This window comes from Seriola aureovittata, chromosome 22 (assembly GCF_021018895.1).
Source record: "Seriola aureovittata isolate HTS-2021-v1 ecotype China chromosome 22, ASM2101889v1, whole genome shotgun sequence".
Taxonomy (NCBI): domain Eukaryota; kingdom Metazoa; phylum Chordata; class Actinopteri; order Carangiformes; family Carangidae; genus Seriola; species Seriola aureovittata.
In genome coordinates this window covers 17,301,094-17,322,914 of record NC_079385.1, presented here as the reverse complement: position 1 = coordinate 17,322,914, position 21,821 = coordinate 17,301,094, and the positions used below count along the sequence as shown (strand labels likewise).

The 21,821-nt window shown below is 41.9% G+C and overlaps 1 protein-coding gene across 2 annotated transcripts in view; it reads right to left on the bottom strand.

The window, feature by feature from the left end:
- plxnb2a.1 (plexin b2a, tandem duplicate 1) overlaps window positions 1-21,821 on the bottom strand; it is a 173,995-nt gene that overhangs the window by 33,854 nt on the left and 118,320 nt on the right. For both annotated transcript variants that reach the window (XM_056368028.1, XM_056368029.1), the window contains 15 exons: window positions 13,441-13,958; window positions 12,405-12,731; window positions 11,964-12,102; window positions 10,627-10,775; window positions 10,319-10,498; window positions 9,744-9,878; window positions 8,854-8,954; window positions 7,829-7,955; window positions 3,986-4,151; window positions 3,276-3,387; window positions 3,071-3,182; window positions 2,879-2,980; window positions 2,700-2,795; window positions 449-536; window positions 23-186 (listed from right to left, as the gene is read on the bottom strand). In XM_056368028.1, coding sequence (XP_056224003.1) covers window positions 23-186; window positions 449-536; window positions 2,700-2,795; window positions 2,879-2,980; window positions 3,071-3,182; window positions 3,276-3,387; window positions 3,986-4,151; window positions 7,829-7,955; window positions 8,854-8,954; window positions 9,744-9,878; window positions 10,319-10,498; window positions 10,627-10,775; window positions 11,964-12,102; window positions 12,405-12,731; window positions 13,441-13,956 — 2,514 coding nt within the window. In that variant the 5' untranslated portion in view covers window positions 13,957-13,958. The remainder of the gene's footprint in view (window positions 1-22; window positions 187-448; window positions 537-2,699; window positions 2,796-2,878; window positions 2,981-3,070; window positions 3,183-3,275; window positions 3,388-3,985; window positions 4,152-7,828; window positions 7,956-8,853; window positions 8,955-9,743; window positions 9,879-10,318; window positions 10,499-10,626; window positions 10,776-11,963; window positions 12,103-12,404; window positions 12,732-13,440; window positions 13,959-21,821) is intronic.

Here is a 21,821-nt window from a genome sequence, read left to right as displayed (position 1 = left end):
CTCGTGTTTTTCAGTGACTCACATCAGTGATCTCCGGGTTGGGGCACTGAGCGGGCTGCGGCGACGGGCAGAGTTCCCGGTAAACACAGGTGCGCGAGGCGGCGCACCAAACACACTGGTACTTGGCGTCGGCGTGTTTACACAGACTGCAGTCTTCTCTTCCCACGGAACAGTTATACAGCACGACTGTTGGAGGGAGGGAGGAGAGGAAGAGGAAGAGGAAGAGGAAGAGGACGAAGGAGGAGAGAGGTTAGCGCACATTTACATAATTCAGATGGAATTGAATTTGAAATAAGACAGAGAGAGAAACTCAAACATTGTGCTAACTGCACTTTCACACCTTATCGTGATGTGTGGGAAATTGTGTGTGTGTGTGTGTGTGTGTGTGTGTGTGTGTGTGTGTGAGAGAGATTAAGTATGTGTGTATTTGAATGAGTGACACACCAACCTGTCAGGGTGCTGTCAATCTTCCTCTCAGTGTCTCTGTCTTTGATGTGGAAGGATACGTTCACCTCCTGCTGCTTGTCATAGGCAAACTGTAGACACACACACACACACACACACACACACACACACACACACACACAAAACACACACATACCATCAGGTTTACATTAACATAGCATACCAAAACATTCCTATCTATTTGTAGCTCGACACTAAATTACATTGCATCTACCCTAACTGTGAAGGTCAGCACACACATAAAGACACATTCAGGAACACACACACACACACACACACACACACACACACACACACACACACACACACGTTCCTGTAGCCGTATATCAAGGGAGCTTTGGTTGTGTGTGTGTTTGTGTGTGTGTGTGTGTGAGGAGAAAATGAGTGAAAGAGAGAAGAACAAAATAAATGTGAATGTAGAGACAAATACGGGAGATAATGAGACTGGAATCAGCAGTGCGCACACACACAGACAGACACACAGACACACACACACACACATATATATATACACACACTCTCTTTAACTGCATATTGGCAGTCTTAGACTCAGCATGAGGTGAGGATCAATGGAGGCAGAAAGGAGGAAAAACCGAGGGGTGTTTAGGAAAGAAGACAGCACAGAGTCACTGATACACACACACACACACACACACACACACACACACACACACTAATAATCACTACCTGCACTTCAGTGACTCAGTGAAAATAATTATGTTGCTTGATCAGCCAGTAGGGGGCGCCAGCAGACACGTGGTCGCCTGTTTGACAGTGAATAAATCTGACTAAATTAAAAAAATAAATCTAACTCGAGCGTTAATCAAACTCACCTGATTAAACATAAATATCAACACAAGACCTCAACATCAACCACACTAAATAAAATAAAACAAACACAACTAGAATTGAGCTTCTGAGTCACAATTTACTCACAAATCAACCACTAATGATTCACTAATTCCCTAATTATCATTAATGATACACTCTCTGATTGTGTTATACCGCTTGGCAGCGTTCACTGTCGAACTTCAAAACATAAACAACAAGAGAGCTCTGGGTAAATTTGTGCGTTCCGCGGACAGCTAATGGACGCTATAAAAGAATCAGCGAGTGTATTATTAAGTGCAGGAAATGGATTTAATTTCGGTGCTGAGGTGAAGACGTGGGGAAATAACTAATGAGTCACCTCGCAGAAAATCACAGATGGTTCTGTTTTCATCTGCTCAGCTGAAATCATTATTTTAATGTCTTCCTGTTCAGCACTTTGTTTCTTCTGATGTTCGATTACAGTTACTTATTTTTCGCTAAATCATGTCTGGGCCTCTTCACGTAATGTCTTTAAAAGGTTTTTAATATCTGCTGTGATGTTACTTCATCACTTTTGTTCTACTCTTTTTTTAACATTTGTCACTCGGTCATTTATTCAACTTAATAGTTAAACTGTTGTTCCATAAAACTTTGTAAATCATTGGTTCCCAACCTTTTCTACCCAGGGCCCATTGAAAATCTCAATTATATATAACAAAGTGGTCTGGCCTTAATATGAGAAACATTTTTAATGTTTTTAAAGATCATTTCATTTTAAAACATTTAAAAACATTATTTATGTTGTATTTTTTTTTATTTTTATATATAATTACACCTTTTCACCCAAATTGTTGTTGTTTTGCAAATGAATTGTCGGCCCGCTTGTAATACCGTCGCAGCCCACAGGTGGGCCCCGCCTCACAGGTGGGCCCCGCCTCACAGGTTGGGAACCACTGCTGTAAATGTGATGGAGACACTTTTGGGACGGTTTTCTTCTTCTTGGTTAACTCTAAATCTGCCATATTAATACATATATTACACATATACTGTAGCTTAGCACTAACTAGACTAATGTTAGTGATAAAAATAATAATTACATAAGGAGGTATTTGTTAATTATATGATGCAATAAGGTTATGGACTGAATAAAGTTTATTTTTATAATTAAAAGGATAAAAATACAAACTACAAAGAAACCTGACTCCTAAAATAAACAGTAGCTGAATTAGATTAATACTGTGCACTGGTTATTTGAGTTTTTCTTCTTTCTTTTTTATTACTATTGAGTGATTCTTAGCGTCTAACTTTATCTATTCAAATAATATCATTTATTTGATTTAAGATAAATGGTCTAAATGTTGCCGTTAAACTTTTCCAACTGAATCACATTAAAGTAAATTTTTTAGCCTCTCCTTCATACTGACCTCGTAACCTGTGAATTTGAACTTTGACCTCTGCTCCTGCATGACCTCCTCCTCCGTGTACTTCATCAGCTCCGTCCCGATGGCAAATGTGTGGCCCTGTGTGAGAGAGAGAAGTTGTTGATGATGATGATGTTTAGATGATTATTGATCAGTTATTGAACAGCTCCGACTCCTCTCACCATGTAGATGCCCAGGTTCCTTCCCTGGAAGCCGATCGGGATCTCGAAGCCGACGGGGATCAACAGCGGCTCCGGAGACTCGAACTGAGGACAGCTGTCAGGCTGAGGCAGAAATATTATAATCACATTATCTTCTTTTAATTTCATTTAGCTTCATGTGAACAGCACACACACACACACACACACACACACCTGTTGTGGTTTGACGATGTGACCTCCACCCACGACGTCATTGCTGTCGCTGCAGCTGTGATCCTGAGCGTTCCACTGACATCCCCACTCACTGGTCACACACGCTATACACCTGAAAACACACAATACCCATGTGTGTTTGTGTCATACAAGTGTGTATATATCTAGTGTGTGTGTGTGTGTGTGTGTGTGTTGTGTATCTTACGGTGTGTTTTGGTTCTTCCTGACTGTGGCGGCACAGTTGTAGAAGTGATACTCTCCAAACGTCACCTCAATTTTGTTGTTTACCATAACCTTGACTGGGACAGACACATAGTCTACACACCCACACACCCACACACACACACACACACACACACACACACACACACACACACACACACACACAAGGATTAAGTGAGAGACAGAATAAAGTAAGTAAATATGAAGCTTCAGCTAGTAGCTGGTTAGCTTAGCTTAGCATAAAGAATGGAAACAGGGGGAACAGCTAGCCTAGCTCTGTCCAAAGGTAATAAAATTCACATATTAACATGTAGAGAAAACACTTCTAATGACCATTAAGGTTTGTTCATAAACCTGTTTTTTTCATTTAAAATAAACACAGTTAAATCGTCTGTTTTATTCATGTTTCTCTGAGTAAACCATTAAAGTTGGGTTGCTCCTATTTCACTGACGCCAGGGCAAGTATATTTGTACAGCACCTTCCAATAACAAGGCAGGCAGTTCAAAGTGATTTACATAAGACATACAAATGCATGAAGATGAAGAAGAAGAAATAAAAAAACAAGATGAATCAGGATTATAAGAAAAAGTGAATGAAACAGATGAAACAGGAGCACAGTTACAGCAGACGTTGGGCAAGCTGCCTGCTAACATATGACATATATCCTGTTAACCCTCCACATGTCCACCTACCCTGCTGGTCGGGGGTGGGCGGGATCTCCCCGGGGTTGGGCAGCGAACAGGTGACCTGCACCGGATCGCCGAAGTTCATCACGGCTCCGGTGACGTAGGTGTCGAACACACACTGGAGGGAGTCGGACGGCCTCAGTCTGGGGAGGGTGGGGACGCTGATGACAACCTGGAGGAGGGGTGTGAAGAGAGCGAGGGTGGGGATTAAAGGAAAGGATTGATTTCCAATAATTATAATGATAAACGATGAAGCAGCTCTCTAACAATATTTGTGTGTGCGTGCGTTAATGAGAAACAACAACGTGCGAGAGAGAATAAGTGGCTGACCTTGATGAATCATATGTGTTCATGCGTGTGTGTGTGCGTGTGTGTGTGTGTGTGTGTGTGTGTGGTGCAGTAATAATTACTATTCGACTATGCTGTGCAAACATCAGGTCCTCATTAGTCCTCGCTGACCTCTACCACTTTAATTTCACTGCTGAAGTTTTAATTTCTAACTTCTTGATCCGGGGTAACTCTCAGACCCTGAATGAATTCACCCAAGACCTTTTCCTCTTCTTAAGAATGTAAAGCTGCAAAGTTTCTTTTTCTAAAGCCAAATTCCAACTGTCTTATCAGATTAAAATCACAAACTGCGATGCTGCAACAGAGTCCCGAACTCCCTAATTAAGATGCAGCAGATTCATCTACATGGGCCCGAAAGAAATACTGCTGTTTGCTGAGGTCAAACTTAAGGAGTCTTTTGTTCAGAGAAACCTCGACTCACTTTTCCCCAACACAAACTCAAAGGATTAAAAAAAGGTGATGAATGCTGAAGGGCAAATTTTTCAATTTCCACATCAGAATTTCTGATTGTGTTTATGACTTTTACAGCTTTGCTATGTGCAGCACATTGTAATACACAACAAGTTTATACAATACTTATACACACAAGTTTAAATGAGCCAGAGGATTTGAGCCAGACTTGATTTGATTTGGGGTCTGGCCAAAAATAGACAGCAAAACGCCGGCGTTGTGTTATTTAATTATCTGGTTTACTCAATGAAAGTATTTGTCCCACAAATGTAAAAAAAACAAAAACACAATAAACAGCTTTAAAAGAAAAAAACAAAAACAAATGGTGCTCAGTGTGAGTCACTTGACTACAGTGAAAACAGTTTCCATATTTATTCACTGTAATAATATCGAGATAACTACATTGCTGACCACTGTTTAATTCTGTTTCTGCTGTTTATATCTATATTTATTAGGTCAATCACGGCTTTTTATTGTGTTTACATTTTCAACTGTGTTTTAAAGGTCCCATCCAGTGTAAAGGTCTCTGTCCATGTGCAGTGTGATTATAGATCAGGTCCAGGTTCTATATTAATACTGTGAAAGTATCAAAGCCTCAGTCCACAGAGAAATGCACACAGCCTGTATTCAGAAACTGAGCCTTAAAATGAGCCGTCAGGACTTCCTGTAACTTTGTGATGTCACAACAAAGCAGTCATCGCTCTCAGCCACGCCCCGAGCCCCGCCCACCTGGACCCACAGTCCAGGTGGAGGCCTGAGAGAGGAGATGTAAAACTACACTGAGATGGTTTTTGGTTCTTAAAACCACAAATATTTCTTCTTATGGATCAACACTTTAAAATAAAAATAAAACACAGTAAAAGTGTAAAATATGGACCTTTAAATTTTCCAAGGACTGGAAACCAGCTCTTGAAATCAGACAAATATAAAAGTACAGACAAACTTTGTCTTTACAGCTGCACTATAAAAGGATTCAACCTTCCTCCTTCTACTTTGCACGGTGTTTATTACAACCTGACCTGATTAGTATTATCATCACGCATCCACGCTGTTGTTTTGTTGCCTCATCATGGCTGATGAGGACGACCGAGAACTGTGTTACAAAAATCACCAATCACCGATGTCACAATCTACATACAGAACACATTTCTGTCCTCAGTTCAAACTTTACTGCTGAGCCTTTAAAGCAGTAACTCTAGATAATATAATAAATAAATAAATATAACAAACATCGTGTGTCTTTATTTTAAAGTCTAAGAGCGGTAAAGTCTTTGTTATGCTACGAGCAGAGAGGCATGATGGGAGGAAAAAGCCGCAGACGGCGTGTGGTGTTGTACATCTTGAAGGACGACGAGTCTTTACGGCAGCAAACTGATCAATTCCTCATTGATTCACAAAGTTGATTCATCAGGTTCAAATAGAGAAATGCACCACGCTAGTTTTCACTACATAAAAGGGCTGCTTCAGCATTTTAGTTTGAAATTTTATAGATTAATTTGCTCAACTTTACTTTCATGCAGTTGCTGGGATCATTTAAGCCTCGCAGAAATTATAAGATAGAGTTTTAATATTATTTTTTTAGTGAAGAGAAAAAAAACAGCATTTTCAGCATGAAAACTTTTCAGTAAAACCTGTGTCATCAAATCTTTTCAGGACTGTGAAGCTCTTTAGGTTTAGGTAAACCTGTAGAGCTGACGAGAGCGCAGTGCTCCTGGGTTCTGCTCCAGACGTAAGAAAAACTCATTAAAAATCCCACTAAAGTTTGTAACACCCTGTTTACACCTAGTGTTAAAATGTGTGTCCTGACGCTTTATCCAGATGAGGAAAAACATCTGGCTGGAGCTCGTCTGGCTAGCATCGTGTTTGAGTCTGAGGAAGGCGTAAACGTAATCTTTGAAACCTACAGGTGATTTGCCGCCACCTCAAATTACTAACGTCAGGTTTTACTCCGGAGGACAGAGATCTGATTCTCACTGCTTAACGCACGATGTGAAACGGAAACACTTTTTCCACATTTAAGTCACATAACATCCAAAAACACTGCGGACTATTATCTCCCCCAAAATCCCTGACACATGGCCGCTGTCAGATGTAAGAGGTTCGTCATGACACGCGCCAGATGTGTTCGTCGCCTTCGATTAAAAACTACAATGGCCGTTGTGGTGGATAAAATCGTCCTAACACTTAGCAGATGCTGGAAATCAGTCACCATCTTTAATTGGAACAATATCACAAGAGGAGAAAACCCAGCTTTATTCTCATAACATCAAATGTGTTTTGTCGACTTTTCTAAAAAACAAAAAAATCGCTTGTATTTTGCGGAAAAAAACTGCAATGGAAACAATAACAAGAACAAAAGATATCAAGTGTAAATGCAAAGGGAAGATTAGATAGTTTATTATCTGGATACTGATCATAGATTGATACCAGATGTAAACGGGGGGTAAAGATTCAGCCTTGGAACAGAGACTTTCTCAACTCTGTCTTGTGGTTTTCTTCTTATGTTTAGAAGAGGATGTTGGTTTTTGACGGATGTTTGACTAAGTGACCGGGGAACTTAAAGCTTGGTGAAGAGGGCAGTGACAAACAGAGCTATTCTGAAACCTTACTGAAGTTCGCACTGTTGGCTGCTCTTATCCGATTCAAATCCAGCAGCTTGTAGATGTGACAGAACGTTTCCAGGGAAGCACCGTTTCCCCTTCAAAGGGACTGTCAGCACAAACTGTGGAGATTCTAAGCAATGTATATCTGGCTGACATCCAAAAGTTGTACGTTATAAAGTCACTGTGAATCAAAAATGTCTTTATTCCTTTCTCCCGTCCCCTGGGCCCCCGGGGGGGTCCACATACCAGAGGTTAAGAAGCTGTTTGAAATGCTGCTGACAACACAGACACAGAGCCCCCTCCAACTCCGAGCGGGTTCCAGGAGGTCTGACTGGTTTAAATTAAGCAGAGCTCAGCAAGAACCGATCTTTAGCTCAGGGGGGAATCCACTCCTCAGAGAGAATTAACCATGTTCACTCACAGCCTCCGCCATCCACATCTCTCCTACCTGCTGAGTCTTCCTGCAGCTGAGGTTCGGCGGGTCGAAGGCCCGGATCTGAACACACTGCTGATTGGGCGACCAGAGCCAGGTGTTCTCCTCCCTCGACCTGCTGCACTCCTGCTTCCTGGTGCACCTGTGGAGCAGAGGGTGATAACATCCAACTTCACTAATGATTCAGCGACTGGGAGTAAACAGATCACTCAGATCAGATTTCCTTCTTTCTGTCTTTCACCTTTTTTGATGTTTGTTTAGTAAAAAATGAAAAATCTTTCATGGCCACAAACTTTTAAATCGTTAAGACCCGGTCACACCGGACAGTGGCGCAGTTCATGAGACTTGGTGATTGACGCAAACTTGCAGGGCTACTTGTTCAAAAAGTAGTGAACCGATTTGCACCAAACATAGTGGATGGAAGAGGCACGGGCCTGTGACGAACCCATTGAAGATTGGTGCTGATCCGGTTAAAGGGGCGGATCCAGGAAAACATTTTTTTATCACTTTCCTCAACATTGCGACATTTCACATTTCTCAGCAAATGACGTTTGGATTTTGATGTTAAAAAAAATCTATGATCTATGACTTAGTAGAAATTGGACCAGATCCAAACAATAATCTGGGATTGCTTGGCCTTGGTGGCTCAGTAAAGAGCAGAAATCAAGCGCTCAAAGTGCTGTTCATTACAAGTCACATTCACTCATTCACAAACACACACACACACACACACACACACATTCACAAGCTGTTGATACATGGTGGGCAATTTAGTGTTTGGCATCTGGACATGGGGACTGGACGAACCGCTGCACCTCCTGAGCCACAGTCGCCCCACGTTCACACAGTTCATGCAAAAGAAGCATTTGTACAATTGATTGCTGTCTCATAACTCTCTGTTAACCACAGGAGTCAATAATATTGGACGGTGCAACACAGCTAATAAGCTCTGAATACGTCCTCAGTTCAGAGTCTGTTCCCTCAAAGGTCACGCTCTTAATTATCGTTGAAACCTCAGACGAACGGTGCGAGCGGCTCACCTTCCCTCCAGGACACACCAGCCACAGTACGGATCCTTCATGGAGACGCAGGACTGGCAGTCCGTCTTCAGGTGGCAGGCCTGGACCGGAACCTTGGTGATCTGCACACATTGGACAGGCTTTTATTATGAAGGAGCTGTTACAGTGAACGACATGCAGGGCCTGTTTTAGCCTCTATTTGCTGACATTTCGGCAAATTGGCGCCATTACAAGTAGCTGAATTAGCTGCTAACACTTTTCAGTGAACAACCCATTTTCCTTCACCTCTTTCATAATGTCCCTGTAAAGTGAAGGTCTTGGGTGGACAGTATTTTAGTGGAGAACTTCTCCCAACCTGCTGTGTAAATAATTTTCCCCTCTTGACAAGAGGAGGCCGGGCTAATAAATTTAAATCAGCAGATGGAACAGGCTCGAGTATCGTCACTTGACTTGATTAAAGTGAATTGCCCTCTTGAAGTGCATTCTAATTAATTCATTTCTAAATCAATAACATCATTTTCTAGCTCCAGTGTGGCGGCAGAGAACGATGGCCGCCTGAAAGATGAAAGGACAAAGAGGAAAGAGTGACGGATGAGGAGGAGAAGCAGAGAGGGAAACAAAGAGGGACGGAGAGAAGGAGAACGGAGTGAATAAATCAATGAGTGACTTCTGTGTGGTAATGTAGACGGATGTATCGGTGTTAGTTGAACGAATGAATAAATGATCAAATGAGACAGACCCAATAAATTAAACACTCATTAAATCCATGACCTGATGGATGAAATGAAAAAGTAGAAGTCTGAGTCCGTGACCTTCTTCATGTGGCGACACCGAGGTGTGAGAGAGAAATGGACTTAATAAAAAATAAAAAATAAAAAAAGAATAATCAATCAGTCGTCGTTCAGTCTGACCTTTTTCTCTGTGGTGATGTACAGGTGTCGGAGGCTGGAATCGAACAACAGGTTCTTGTTGACCTTGTCTCCTGTGACGTCGCCCGGCGCTCGCCCGTACACCTCGGGATGTGCCGACAGATGCACCTTCAGCACCTGCAGGAGACGCAAGAACTGCATGAACACGCATTTAAATTCAGACTACGACCTGCACATACTACGTGTCACATGTCACATTATTGTTCCCGCTGGACACAAATTTAATGAGGAAACTATGTTCTAAATGTTTGATACGTCATGTGATATTCTTTACAGAGAAGCTACATGACTGACGAATGAATAATTATAGACAAATCTTCTATGATGCAGCTTTAAATTTTCCTAAAAAAATTCCTAAACCTTGCTAGAAAAATTATGTAATTGTGTGTTTATTATATGGAGAAAGTTTTGAGTTTATTTACCTGTGTTGAGTTTAAATCGTTCGGAAATTTCCTTCATCTAAATATCTGTTTATTATTTATCTAACATTGGAAACTTTATTGTCCACATTCGTTGAACTGTATGTTTGATAGAAGCATCAGCTGGGCGGCTGTTACCTCTCCGGTGGCGGTGCCCAGGAACGCCACAGCGTGCCCCATCTCCACGGCCACGGCCACAGCCGTCATGTGACCCTTACGCACCAACGAGGGATCCGATGTTAAGGCGAACTCGGCCTTGCTGGCCATCGGGGAAGGCAGGAACTCGGCTCCGCATTTGTATTTGATGGCCATGTCATTCTGATGGAGCAGAATGGAGATTATAATAGTGAAACATTAATATTAATATGAAATAATAAATAAAACTATTGACTCGTACAATATTCATCTCTTTGTATTTTCAGTCTCTCTTCATCTCTGACACTCACCTGATTACTGCTGCTGCCGCACAGCTCTTCAGACTTGGAGGAGTAAGGCGAGTAGACAGCAGACTTCTCGTTAATGATGCCGTTGTTGCTGTAACAGGCTCCTATTATCTCCACCAGCCTCTTATTAATAGAGCGCAGAGGGTACATACCTGCAAACAGGAGCAAAAACACTGTCGGTACCTGTTTCCTACTGTTTCCTCTGCTCTATTTAACACACATGAAAAACGACACATCTGAGTCCATGTTTACTGACAAGCCAAACAATGAAACCTCAAAAACCACAAAGCCCGAACACAGCACTTAGACACAGTCGAGTCTGAAAACTCCTCATTATTTCTACTGTTATTCTGATAAAAGAAAATGTGCTACACAATTATGCTGATTTGTGGTGACCGCCTAAAACTTGGGAATACTGGGGATTTGCATGAGAATGAATAATGCAAAAATATAAAGGGATTTAAAGATTTATGCCTCAGCTATTTAAATTGACCACACTGCCGCAGCACTACATATACTGCAGGGAACTCAGAAATACATGTGTACATCCTGAGTAGGGCTGCAACTGACAATTGTTTCCATTATCGATTAATCTCGCTGATTATTTTCTCAGTTAATCGATTAGCTGTCAAAAAAATGAACATCACAGTTTCCTAGAGTCTTCAAACCCCCAAAAAACCCACTTTGAGAACCACTGAACCGATTGGTTCAGCTCTAATCCTGATTAGGTTACACTTGCACAAAACTTTCCACTATTATCGTCAAACTGGCCACGCCTCTAAGAATCTGGCGACCAATGAAAACAGTCACTGATGACTAAATGTTTTTGGTGAAAAAAGATTTGATTTTCTAACTTTCTGATCGCTCTGAATTGATAAATTCCTCTGGTTGAGTAGAATAATTTCAATTTCATAGGTTCTGGAGCTTTCGGTTACATAACATGATCTTCACAGCCCGATGGAGTTCATCCATAAATGAAGATGTTCTGTTCTGTTCATGTTTCATCCACGTTGGCTTAAAAGCAGAGGTTTAAGATCAAGAATGCACTTTGAAAAGATGCTCCGTCTGTTGATTAAGATCATTAGAGATGATCAAAAGCTCCAGAAGAGCCATTTAATAAACCTTGTGGTGAGTTTGGTTTCTCAGCTGCTATTTCCCAGGTCGAAAACAAACTTCAAACTTAAGATTTCAATACAGATTTGTGCTGAACAAAAACATCTGCGGAAAAAATAACGTCTAAACCCTCATCTTTCCTTGTTTAATGCCAGAATTTCATTTAAATGTTTGGACCTTCTGCAAAGTCAGGAACATGTGTTTTGAAGCATTGAGGTGACACCTACACATGGCCGAAGTAGTCGGGTCTTCATCAGAGGTGAAGGTGACAAACAGCACCTTGTCAGAGGCTGAGACGGGTCCATACAGGCCGGATTTAGTCATATTCTGAGCCAAAGCTTCACCTGGTGCTGCTACATAAGCAGCCTGGGAGACGAGGAGGAGATAAAAACACTGAATATTAGGTATTCACTCTGAAAATGTGTATTTATCTCATGTAACAAAGGCACGGTCAGAGTGGAGACCTTATAAATTGAAGCTATTTCAAGTTCAAGACCATGTTAAATCCAATTTATCAAATTTTCAGGGGTCAGGACCCAGGTGTTCTCAAAAAGGTGCCAATTTAAGACAAACTCATCCAAACGTAAAATGTCCAAATGTGTTTTTCCGAGTCACTGCTGCCCTTTTAATAAAAACGCTGACAGCCCAAAGGAGTGCAACATCATTACCTGAGCTTTGTTGTACGTGTTGGTGGCGCTGCAGTTGAGCTGCAGCTCGGTGTACGAGTAATAACCCTGGTCGTCTTCGCACATCCGGGAGATGAAGGTGAAATTCTTGGTGTCCTGCACGCCGAGCGTGCGCGAGAACAGGAAGTACACGAAGCCGTTGTCTTTGAAGGCGAAGCGGAAGTCGTGGAGGTACCGCAGGAAAAATGGGTTGGCCTGGACCGCCGAGGCCTCGATGATGCTGTCGAAGACCACCCAGTCGCTGTAGTCCTCGAGGATGCGCGTGGAGATCAGCTTGGTGCTGTCATGGCTGCCGTACCCCTTACCAACCTACATAGGTGAAGAGACATTTAGACCGTAAGTTAGATGAAAAGATTAATGAAAGTGACGAGACAGGCCGGGGCTAGCTAGTTAGCATGCTAACAGTAAAAGAAAAGACATCATGCATACAAGAGTTAACATTGGTCTTTCTCTCCAAAAGGATCACCGAAGTGATTCGGATACGCTGCAGGGGAACCGGTTAATATACGCAACCAATTTCATGGCAACCCACCAAATAGTTTTTGAGATATTTGAATCTGGTGGAACCGACTCGGCAATCCTAGAACCACGCGACTTTGGACTTGACTTCCAAAACTCAACTCACTCAAGACTTATTGACATCGGACTGACTGAGTAAGTCAGCAAAAAAAACGTTATAATGTTCCTTTAAACTACAAAAGTCCCTCTAGGGTCCTGGCTGCTCCCCCTGCAGGAAGGTTTACGCATCAACATGGCATCAGAGCAGCAGCTGTATGCAGCAAAATCTTGTTATTCACTGACTCTGTGGGAAGAAATTTCGGGACGAATGTCAAGAGTTCTCATCCCCCATATGGCTCCCAATTTAATTTCTCCGTTCTCTACAAATTGCAGTTTTATTGTGTTTGTTCACACAATATCACAGATGGAGGTGATCATTCATATTCATTTTATTTACCTCAGGAAACAAAATGAAGCAATCTGAATTGAGTGTGTGTGTGTGTGTGTTTTCCCTCCTCACCAGGAACACGGTGAAGTTGTCTCTATCCTTGGTGAAGTAAGACATCACCCCCACCACGGAGACGCTCTCCTCGGCGCTCGCCACGTACGACTTCTCCCCCTTGGTGTCGCTGAAGTAGAGCAGCTCCTCCACGTTGCTCAGGTTCCTCAGGGAGCAGATGCCCCTGAAGACGCTGCCGCACACCACCAGCACGTCCTTGGCCTCGTGGACCAGCAGCAGCTTGTTGTGGTTGTTGGTGTCCGTGGCCTCCTCGCAGGCGTCGGTGACGGGCGGCGTGCACTGCCTGTTGTCTCGCTTGGGCCCCGTCTCGGTGCGGGACTCGACCTCCAGGTTGGGGTTCAGCTGGTATAGGGCGTTGACGGCGCCGACGTACAGCCGGCCCGTACGAGGGTTGGCCACCACGTTGTTGATCAGGGTGTCAGAGAGGAACTCGGCGTTTTGGCCGTGGGAGGGGCTGAGGTAAATGGTTGCCAGGGTGACCAGGGCCAACTGCCACGCCCACCACCGCTCCATCATGTCTGGTGGGAAAAAACAGAGGAAACACCTTCTGTCATTTCTCAATATATCAGTTAAATCTTAATTATTTTTTCAATTGATTTAATATCAGAAAACTGCGAAAACTCCTGTAACAACTTCTTCAAAAATGCTTCTTTTGTCCAATCAACCCCGTCCAAAAAACAAAAGTTATCTAGTCTCCAGCAGAGCGAGCCCCGGGCCCCTTCGTCATGTGTTTGGGCCCCGAGCTTCGAGAGCAACAGAGCCAGAAATTCCTCAATCCCATCAGCCATCACACTCGATAACACACAACACACACACACACTCTTTTGTCAACATTAGTTTTGCATTTGTAACTCTTCACACACACAGCATAGCTCCAAAGCAAGTGCTGCACAGTAAGCCATGTATATTGTGTGGATTATGTCTTTGCCTGTTTTCACTTTGTAGGTCTTTTATTGTGACACTTCCTTGAACTTATTGTTTCAAGTTGATTCTCTTACATTGTTTTTTTTCTTTCTGCCCTGTCTCTATATGTCAGATGGGAGAGGCTGATGGAAACCTGTAAACAGCCTCTGAGGTTATGACTTCTTCAACCCTGAAAAACGTTGGACCGGGCCGCTCTGTAAACAGCCTCGGGCGTTTTTGCAGTTTTCAGCCTGAAATTAAAACCTGCAGACGCAGCTCAGGGCTAAAAAACAAAAAACAAAAAACAAAAACTGTGTTTGTTTATCACGTTGAGTGATATATATATTATATATATAAAGATATTAAAAATATATATATATTTGAGTAAGTTAACCCTCTGAGGCCCACATTAAAACTTTTACAATTATAAACCAGTATCTATTAGACATTATCAGGTTTCTATTAATGAAACTTAAAGTTCTTGCTCAACTATCATTATTGTGGAAATAAACAATAATCCATTTGTTATTTGCTTCATTAATTAAATGTTTTCGTTGTTGTTTAGTTTTCCCCCCTTGTGTGAAACTCTCCACTAAAACGAATCATTGTCAAAGTGGCCACGCCTCCAAGAACCTGGCAACCAATGAAAATGGTCAATGATGAGTAAATGTTTTCGGGTGAAAACACAGATTTGATTTTCGAATTTTCTGATCACTCTGTATCGATCGACTCCTCCGGCTGCGTAGAATAATTTCACCACGAGATTCCATTAACTGCTATCAGCTGTTCTGGAGCTTTCAGTTGTATCCCATGATCTTCACAGCCCCTCAATTAATTTTCTAACCAAACGTTTAATCGACCTGCGAGTTCAATTTTGATAATAAATTACTTGTTTAAGTCATTGTACATTGTTGCTTTATTTTGTTTTACTTGTTTGTTTGGACGAAATCTATCACTATTGACAACCCTCAGCTGGTTTGTGACTGGTTTGTTTCGTGACAATAAACCCAGGGAACTTGAATCCAGAGACAAAGACAGTTGATGTAACGTTTGTCCTCTAAACAAAGCTGAATTTTAACAACTCTCTGACATTGCACTGTGGGGCCTCGGCAGCAACAGCAGCAGAAAGTCAAGAAGAAAAGAATGAACGCTGAGAGCAAAGACAAACGGGAAGCAATAATGAGCGGCTTCTCATTAAACCCCGAACATCCTTTACTGGAGGAAAACCAGAGAGGAGGAAGAGGAGGAGGAGGAGGAGGTGGAGGTAACTGCCTCAAAGTGAGAGTTGCTGAGCCAGATTAGATTAGCAAAGACAAAAGAAGAAAGTGTGTGTATGTGTGTGAAAGAGAGAGACTGAGTGTAGCAATTAGTTGTCTGACACAGTGACTCTCTCCCTGCATTAGTCTGGATGGGTGTGTTTGATTATAGCTGTGGCCTGTGGCTGTGAAACGACGCTATTGCTATAATAATGTCTTTCTGCACAAACATCGCTCTGACGCCACCATCAGGTTATTCTCCGGCGATTCACATTAACCAGACGTGATCATTTATTTGCCTCAGTTTTAGCTTGAGTGTCATAAAAACAGCAGCGGCGTCGTCTTCGCCTCCCGTCCCACAAATCAAACCGCTTCAACATCACATCATGCTCATTTATTTATATGCTTTCGGGAGCGGGGTATTTTACTGGCCAAATCACTGCTTTTACAGACACTATCAGATCAGTTTCTGATTGGTGGTCAATTACCTGGCTCTTCCTCTGTGCTTTTTCCTCCCCTCCCAAATTGAATCCACTTCACTTTGCTTCATTGCAAAGGGATTTATTAGTGTGAAAAGACTTATCTCTCTACCCACCTGCTCAGCTAAATTACCTATCCACAGATATCAACAGTCAGGCGGTCTTAATGGCTGCAATGCAGAGTTTTAGAGAGAGTTACAGTGGAGGAATACTTAGCAACACATGTACAGACTTTAAACAGAGTCTGAGAGTTTTGAATCCGACTAAAGGCAGATGTACATGTGTAGTTTGATTATAGATCAGGTCTAAGTTCTATATTAATACTGTGAAAGTATCAAAGCCTCAGTCCACAGAGAAATGCACACAGCCTGTATTCAGAAACCGAGCCATAAAACCAGCCGTCAGAACTGCTGTAACTTTGTGATGTCACAACGACACAGTCACCACCCTCAGCCCCGCCCACCTGGACGCACCATCCAAACCTTGCAGGATTTGGTTTGTGTTTGAGTGTTTACCTGAGATGTGCTTCATTTTTATTTGCTCACTCTGAAAACAGCCAGCCAATCAGAAGAGAGACTCAGAGCCTGAATGGTTTGCTAAACGTGTGGTTAAACATTGTCATGAGTAGTTGTACAGCAGTGGGCGCACCGGAACTTGGTTGTCTTGGTTACAAGAATAAACGCGCGGACTCTCCCGAGAGTGGCATACCCAACTTTGTTGCCATGGTTACTATAATAACGGTCATGGCTTGGTTAAGTTTAGGAAAAGATCATGATTTGGGTAAAAATAAGTACTTCCTCAACATCAGACGATCTGTGTCGTCATGGTTACGGTCATGGATCACAGAAACAACATAAACTGCTACTTTCACATGGGAATCGAACACCACTCTCCTCTGTCATATTCATCCATCCACCACAACCTCCTCCTGACGTGGACATTGTCTCTCTTTATACTACGTCACCACAGTTTTCCCCTTCGCTCCTGTTATAATTACTACGACCACTAGATGTCGCCCCAGCAACAAAACGTAACCATGGGTCGTAATAACCCGCAGCCCTTTCCCATCTGGCGTTGCAGCAGCTCTGTGATGGATTAAATCTTACAAACCAGTTTCCTCTTTAAAAATGTTCCTGTTATTGAACCTGGTCGCACTGTTAGATGAGGCTGTGGGGGCAAAACCTACACCTCAGCTCTTTGCCTCTCGCTCGATGTTCACCCAGTCGCTGTCAGATGGCGTCCCCTCTCATTAAATTTCATATCTCTCATACCCCTGCAACACCATAAAAAAGGGATAAAGATGGCAGGTATATTCACCCTCTCTGTCTCCTGCTCTCTCACAGGGCCTGTTATGGATGTGTGCATCTGCCACATCAAAGGAAAAATCATCTTTGGTTTTTCCACACAGGATCTATCTCAGTGCTCTGCCAGCCATCTTACCCCTTTCTTTTCTCTCTGCCTTATTTTCTTTCTTTCACCCTCCTGCTTCGGTTTCTTTAAGCCTGACTGGTGTCAGCCCAAGAATAAACTGGGTGTCAAAGGTGTAAAAGGTGTGTGTTTGTGTGTCTGTTCTTGTTCTTCTATCATTGTGAGCAACAGTTTAGAGTCTTTAGTTTTTTGTTCAGAGGTAAATGATGGAAGGAGCGAATGGATAGACAAAGCTGGAAACCCAGCTCCATCCATCTTCTTTTTTTTTTCTTCAGGACACCATTTGCGAAATGACTACCGAGGATTAATCTAAAAAATCTCATGTAAGCCCGGTGACTCTATGATTGGCATAAAATATAATAAGCAATTTCAACAGCACCTCGCTGTATTTAAACCTGCAGTAACAGATTTTTTGGAGCAACTTTGGTGCAGCGGAAACAAGCTGGAAACACAACACTGCCACTTTTTTAAGACTCTGACCAGACCAGTGTTTTAGCTCCGTAACTCTGATTGAGTAAGTGCAAAGATAGTTGTAACTGTGGCAGTGTTGTGTACTTTACCACGGTAATGTGGACGCCCGGCGTAAACGTAGTGACAGAGATGCATTTTAAAATTAACACGTAGTAGTGTGGACGAAGCCTGAAACTCCAGCAGATATACAGCAATATGTATTTGAGGTTGTGTTTGTGGCCACCTGATCAATCTAAGTCCAGTGTTTCCTCTCTTTTAGCTCTGTGTTTGGTCTCCACCAGCTCCTGAGGAAAATATCTGGCTCTTTAGCTGCTAAACACTCCACCATTTTAACCAGCTGCTCTCTGACTGTGTCCGTAACAGCAGCTTTTTACAGCTTCTACTCTTAAAACAACCCAAACTGTGCTTAAAGGAGCCGTAACACTGAACCAATAACCAAATCAATGAGCTGAAAGACACTAAAACGCTCCATTGAGCTGCAAAGTCAGGTAATAATTCACTGTGATTTAAGACTCCTTTCTTACACATGTAGTCATTTAAACAGCTGTTTATTGATTAGCTCTTGATTATAACAGCTTTCAGCCATTTTTCAAGCCAAAAAGGGAAACAATGATCTCAATGCTTTTAGCCTCTCAATGTGAGGCTTCGCTGCTTTTCCTCATCTTACATCAGCGTAAAATTGATATCTGTGAGTTTTGGATCATTGATCAGACAAAAAAAATACAATGTGAAGCTCTGGGTAACTGTGAGGAGCTTTTATCAATATTTTCTGATGTTTTATAGATCAAACAATTAATTGATTAATTGGGAAAAAGCGTTTAGCACCTGCACGCGTCAGGTTTCTCCACTCACTCCATCTGTATTTATCCGGCAGCGAGACAGATTTAAGGTCTGGCATGTCACAGTCAGCACTCACAGAAAGTTTTCAGTAAAAAGGTCTTTGCTTAAATATAGAGTTACAACCGTCTCCGGGTCTTTGTGAGTGAGATTACAGAACACTGGCACCCACCCGCCAGACATATTTGGTAGGAAACTACAGCTACCAACAATGGGGATAAAATGCAAATGTTGTAATGGAAAAGTGAGACCAGCCTAAACACACAAGGACTCTCTCTCACACACACACACACACACACACACACCACACACACACACACACACACACACACAGGAGAGAGAACGGCAATCTGTGACTCATTAAAATCCTGAGTGCATACTTTGTAAAGAGTCTTGAGCTCTGACCCCTCTGCTAAAAAGTTTTGAGTGAAACTAAATCCAGGAATGTCTGCAGAAGCTCCAGCCAGGGGAATAAAGCCTGACTGATTTTCTCTCTGTCTAACCTCTCTAGGCTTTTCTCTTTCTAACTTCTCTTTGTAATTCACATTGTTTCTCTCACTCTGCCTATATGTCTCTCGCCCTTTTTCTCTCCCCTCTCTCTCTGTCTGTCTTTATATCCTCACCCGCTGGAACGAGTTCAAACAAAACCGGTTTTCTGACACATGAAATCCCCCCGGCACAAACCAGATCAGAAACTCCCATCTATGGCTCTGTCTGTCTGCTTGTCTCTCTGTCTGTCTGTCTGTCTGTATATTAACCTGTCTGTCCACATGAGAGTCTAATATTTTACCCAATGAAACATTTAAGTACATGTCAGTTCTTTGAACGTCTGGTTTCTATTACAGCTTATGTTCGAGCAGATTTGATGCATGTATGCAAAAACATTAGGCTCCTGGAGACGAATCATTTTGTTAAATATTGAATTTCTTCTCTTTTTCAACCTGGAACAAAACTTTAAAATGATGTGATGCTGCAGAAACTGCATGACTGATGGGAAACTTGTAAGGAAAGGAAATCAGGGGATCATTGTTTCCACCAAAATAATCTTAACTCAGGGTCAGTTTCCAATCACTATTCATGGTCTTCTTCCATAGATAGTGTTAGTTTATACGGTAAGAAAATGTGGATTTTTTCTTTTTGTTTTAAACTTGATTTCACTTGGATTTGATATTCCAGTGCAGCTAAAGCTTTGTTGCACTTTCCTACCACAAAAAGGCACTGATCCCCATAGTTTATAATAAATCAGGTGACTACAGCTGAGAAAATGCTTCAGGTAACAAACTGAGGAGAAAAATGGGTAGAAAATGAAAATGAGCTGCTGACTGTGCACCAAAGTCCCTCTGAAGAAAGTAAAAACTAAAACATTAAAATACACATAATTAACACGGTTATATTTCCAGGATTTTAATATGCTTTCATGAAATTTGTGGGCTCACAAAACACAGATTAAAAATGAAAAATAAAAATCTAATTAACATTTCCCATAATACAACAAGATGTGTCTTAGTGAGACTCCTCCTGTCTGGTAAAACAAATAAACGTGGACTACACAAACAATTCTGCAGTTACATTTGTACAATGGATGCAAGGCAAAATTTAATTGGCTTTGTGTCTGAACTCACAAAGTTCCTGCAGAGTCACAGAAGACACTATAAAACTGTGTTCACAGGATTCTCATAACTGGCTAACTAATCTGTGTGTGTTGAATCTGTGGAGTATCCATGAAAATAACAATAATTCTAAAAAATTTAGTCAATTTTAAATTAGAAGGTGTGGATCAAGTTAACAATTTGTAAAACTCAACAATAAAGATAATTATACGAAAATTCCTGACAAAATCTTAAAGGTTCCTTAAAAAAAGGTAAAAGTAAATTTTCATGTTTTTCTAGCTTCTATATTAATACTGTGAAAGTATCAAAGCCTCAGTCCACAGAGAAATGCACACAGCCTGTATTCAGAAACAGAGCCTTAAAACCAGCCGTCAGGACTTCCTGTAACTTTGTGATGTCACAACAAAGCACTCACCGCTCTCAGCCATGCCCCAAGCCCCGCCCACCTGGACGCACCATCCAAACGTTGCAGGATTTGGTTTTCTCTAAGTGTTTACCTGAAATCTGACATATTTTTATTGGAGCACTCAGAAAACAGTCATCCAATCAGAGGAGAGGCTCAGAGCCTCCTCTCTTCTGATTGGCTCACAGATCTGTTGGTACCAGAGCTCCAGAGAGAAGTCTGAGAGAGGAGATGTAAAACTACACTTAGTTGTTGGTTCTTAAAACCACAAATATATCTTCTTATGGATCAACACTTCAATTAAAAGTGTAAAACATGGGACCTTTAAACGACGTATGTTTCCCCTGTATACCTGTTATTATAATTATTATTTAGGATATAGCTTTATATAGGTGGTTATACTGATAACCACTGACTGCCTTGAATTTAAAGGGTATGGAGTTAACAGCGTCTGCAGTTTCTCTGTGAGTGATATTTAGGTCAAACATGAGTGCTGACGTCCAGTATAATTTCAGAGGGGCTAAATTTAACTGGCTTTAAGTACAGCTGAGTATTGCTGTGCATTGCACCAGATCATTACAGTTTCCCCCCAATCACTCATGCACAGGTGATAATGTGAACTTAATTGTAGTTTGAAGAAGTAATATAAGCCCATGATGATGAAAGTTGATGTATCATGCCAGCCAGCGTCCTGTTTGATGACGTCAACGGGCAACAGTTTTATCACATTAAGACCCCGGATCAACACGTTCAGGCGACTGCACCTTGATCATTTTTCTTTAATCTGTGTCATGAATCAGGAGGGAACCTCACATTCAGACGCTGCAGACATTTGCTCTGCACTGGGTGCACGGCTACAGTGACTGAATGTCAAATGACACCTTGTCTTTTCTCTGCAGGCCCTCTTTATTTTCCTGCTCCCAACAAACCAGCGGAGAGGTTTCTTATTTATGGCTGAAAATTTTTTCCCCCGAATTGAAAAAAAAAAAAAAGC